This window comes from Calidris pugnax, unplaced genomic scaffold, assembly GCF_001431845.1.
Source record: "Calidris pugnax isolate Ruff unplaced genomic scaffold, ASM143184v1 scaffold29, whole genome shotgun sequence".
NCBI classification, from domain to species: Eukaryota; Metazoa; Chordata; class Aves; order Charadriiformes; family Scolopacidae; genus Calidris; species Calidris pugnax.
In genome coordinates this window covers 1853901-1857863 of record NW_015090768.1, presented here as the reverse complement: position 1 = coordinate 1857863, position 3963 = coordinate 1853901, and the positions used below count along the sequence as shown (strand labels likewise).

Below are 3963 nucleotides of genomic sequence, written 5' to 3'. Positions count from 1 at the left end.
CAGCCCTTCAGTTTTTCACTGTAGGTTTTCGGGGTTGGTAGGAGAAAAAAAAAATGTCCTTTTGCTGACAGAGCTCAGCCCGGGCCCCCAGGATCCCCCCCTCCAGGTTCCTGCCCCCCCCCTCACCCAGCCACGGGGGCAGAAAAACCCCATTTTGGGATCGACTTGATTTTCTCCAAATTCTCCAACGACTTAAAGTCTACAAAGACAACCCCCCACACACACCTCTCCCCCCCTCCCTCCTCCCCACCCCGAGGGGTGTTCTGTTAAGGGATGCTGGGTTTCCCCATGGACTGACTCAGACTGGAAACTCTCTTATTTTTTTTTTTTCCTCTGTGCCCCTATCTAGGTCAGCCTCTGCCGACACTTTGCTGATGCTCCTCGCCGCGCTGGCTGGCCCCGGCCGCAGCAGCAGGCAGAGGGGCCCCGGCCCCACATGTCCTGAGGACGGGCAAGGTAAGGATTTAAAGCCCCCCCCTCCTCAAAAAAAAAAATATATATCTCATCTTGTCTTTTTCCAGCTTCTGCTTATCCCCTTCTGACACACGCTGCCGGGAAAAGTTGCACAGGGTTTGGGCTTGCACAACCCGGGATGGGCTTTTTTCCTCCTCCTCCTTTTTCTTTGCATTTCTTTAGCGCTTATGTCCGGGGAAACTTTTTAACTGGGATGAGCCCAAAGACCAGTATATCCCCGTGAGGGGAACAGCCTCCTTCCCCCTGCCTTTGGAGTTCACCAGCGCCCGTAAATCGGAATAAAAAACTCGAACGTGAGTGATCCCCGGAGGAGGCAGAGCCCGAGATCTTGCCGGGCAGATTTATTCTATTTTCAGCTCTTTTCATAGACTGTGAGATTTGGGGTTTTTTTTTTTTTTTGGTTTGTTTTCCATCTGTGCTAACTTGCAGAAAGTTCATGGGGGGCTGGGAGGCCCTCAGGTTCTCTTAGTGGGTCAGGTAAGAGAAAGGCGCTGGAAATTTGACTCATTACGAGTCAATCAGCCCTTAAAACAAACGAGGTCAGCTCACCCGGCAGGAGAAGCACAAAAGCTTAGAGCTGGGGCTGGCGGCCTGCTTTGGGCTGAAAAAACCTCATTTTGAAGCTTTTAGAGCAGACCCGGGTTCAGCGTCTCCCTCGGGGAAAAAGTTGTCCTTTCGAACGTCTTTCAAACTTTTGTATAGGTTTATTTTAATTCCTGCTGGCTAAAAAAAGAGAAAATTATGGGGGTGCAGGGCTCTGCTGGGGTTTTGAGCAGGTGGAGGGGGGTGTAAGGGTCTGCTCAGCCCCCACCCCACCATGGCAGGGGTGACCCGGGGCGGGGGGTGTGAAGCCAAAGGGGCTGGGGAGGAAGGAGAACAGGGAAAAATTCGGGCAAGACCATGGGATGCAGAGACCAGGAGTGAGAGAGGGAGGGGGGAAGTTCTTACCTGGGATTTTGGGGGCTGCTGCGGGGGGAGCGCTGCCAGAAGGAGCCGTTGCTCAGCTCAGGTAGGACCCCCTTCCCTCCCCCCACCCCACAGCACGGAGGGTGGGAGAGATGTTATGGACCCAGGAGGATTTTCTGTCCCAGGAATCCTTGTCCGGTTGGGTTCGAGCATCTCCAGGTTTGGAGACTCCAGGGCAACCCCTCGGGGGAGCCGACCCCACGCTTGGTCACCCTGAGAGTGCTTTTTCTTACCTTTAACTGGAATTTCTTGATTTTCAGTGTGACCCCATCACCTCCTGCCCTGTCCCGGGGCTCTGCTGGGAGGGGTCTGGCTTCTTCATTCCTGCTGCCCCATCAGACATCAATACCCAGGGATGAGACCCCCTCAGCCCTCTCCTCTCCAGGCTGAGCAGCTCCCCCAGCCCTTCCTCACATCTCAGGAGCTCCAGAAAACGTGGCTGAGGGGAGACCTTCTTGCTCTCTCCAACTCCCTGAAAGGAGGGGGTAGACAAGGGGGGTCGGTCTCTTCCAAAGAACAGGCCATGGGACATGAAGAAATGTCCTCAAGTTGCACCAGGGGAGGTTTAGGATGGAGATTGGGAACAATTTCTTCCCCAAAAGGGCTGTGAAGCCTTGGCAGAGGCTGCCCAGGGCAGTGGTGGAGTCCCCATCCCTGGAGGGATTTCAAAGCCGGGCAGAGGTGGTGCTGAGGGACATGGGGCAGTGGGGGTTTGGGCAGTGCTGGGTTGGTGGTTGGACTGGATGATCTGAAAGGTCCCTTCCAACCTAGAAAATTCGATGATTCCATGATTCTATGAAAGTCTCAGAGCTGCTCACCAGGGCTGGACACCAGGCTCTGTTGCTGGCCTTGCTGTGACCCGAAATGCTGAGCCCTGTGTGCCCGCTGGCCTGTCCCCCCCTGCTCCCACCACTGGCACGACCCCCCCTGACCCCAAACCCTCAACTACAGCCTTGTCCTCCATCCCCACTGCCACCTCTGGTCCCTGAGCACCCCAGAGCCAGCAGTGTGGGGCAGCGATGGGGCTGGGGGAACAACCTCACACCTTTCCTCCCTTCCTCCCCCAGAATATGCCACGCGCGGGCAGTGGCCGCAGCCCAGGCCATGGCAGGGTCCGGCGAGGCTTTGGTGCTCCACCTCCTGCTCTGCTGCCTCTGTGGGGGTAAGTAGCCACGTGGCACGGCCACCACAGCATCACCCTCATGGACCACTTCATTCCATCCCTGCCAGGGAATTAGAGCTGGAGGTGATAAATTATAAGGTTTCCACTAGGGATTTTGGGGGGAGTGACTCCTTAGCATTCCCGGGGGGGGGAGGGGAGTCCCCACACCCCACAGCATCCTCTCTTCCCACATCCCAGGAGCCGGGGCTGCATCCCACAGCGTTGAAGTCCTTTAGATGTGGTGTTGGGGAGAACTTTGTAGAGTGGGGTTAATGGTTGGACTTGGTGATCCCAAGGGTCTCTTCCAAGCTGAAGGGTTCTCTGAAGGGTGCTGGGGTTGCAGTGGCTGCGAGAAACGGTGAGATCCTGCCTCCGCAGGCAGCTGAGCCTGTTCCAGGAAGGGCAGATGGAGCCCGATAACCATCGGGGAGCCGGGGTTCAGCGCAGAGCCCTCATCTGATAGAGAAGGGCAGCCTTGCCTCCATGCGGGGGCTGCTACCCCTAATCTCGGGGGGATCAGAGCTCTCAAGAGTACGGGTTATTTCCCTGCAGTCATCTAAGCCTTAGAGCAAAACCCAAAATTGGTGAAACCGGCTGTTTTCGATCTGAGGAGGATGAGTCACCTGGGTGCCGGGTCGCTGCTGGAGGCAGGGGGGTTTATCCCCAATCCCAGGGGGAAGAGTCCAGGGGGGGTGGGTGGGGAGTGTCTTGCCATGCTGCTGCCCACATCCCAGCCCGTGTGGAGTAATGGGCAACCTCTTCTCCCATGGGATGTCCACCCGGAGCCACCCTGACCCGGTGGGTGTTGGCGCAGGTGTCGCAAACATCAAGTGCTCGGGGCACGTGTGGATCGAGCCGGCGTCGGTGGTGCCCATGGGCTCCAACATCTCCATCAACTGCTTCTCCACCCTCGGCTGCTCCCGGGCCAAGCTCTTCATCCTCCTCAACTACAACCGCCTGGAGGGTCCCCTGCATCCCCTCAACAGCAGCGCCGTCCAGCTCCGGCTGCCAGATTTCCGGATGCCCTCGGGGACCATCCTCTGCCTGGCACAGTGTCCCAACAGCCAGGAGACCTCGCTGGTGTGTGGCACCGACGTCCTGGCCGGCTGTGAGTGTCCCCACCCCATCCCGGTGGGATCTCAGGGTTAGAGCCACCAGCACTGGGGATGGTGGGCTGGGGGGGTCACAGCAGCCTGCTGGGGGTTGGGGGACCTCACATCCCTATGTTGAACCACCAGTATGGAGATGGTTGGGCTGGGGGGGGTCACAGCAGCCTGCTGGGGGTTGTGGGTCCTTGAATCCCTATGTTAAACCACCAGTATGGAGGAGGTTAGACTTGGGGGGGGCGGTCACAGCAGCCT

General features: G+C 57.7%; 1 protein-coding gene across 1 annotated transcript in view; it reads left to right on the top strand.

Moving 5' to 3' along the window:
* IL23R (interleukin 23 receptor) overlaps positions 1-3963 on the top strand; it is a 22099-nt gene that overhangs the window by 6298 nt on the left and 11838 nt on the right. The window contains exons 2-5 of the mRNA XM_014937225.1: positions 350-456; positions 637-643; positions 2508-2602; positions 3417-3710. Of these exons, the coding sequence (XP_014792711.1) occupies positions 350-456; positions 637-643; positions 2508-2602; positions 3417-3710 (503 nt within the window). The remainder of the gene's footprint in view (positions 1-349; positions 457-636; positions 644-2507; positions 2603-3416; positions 3711-3963) is intronic.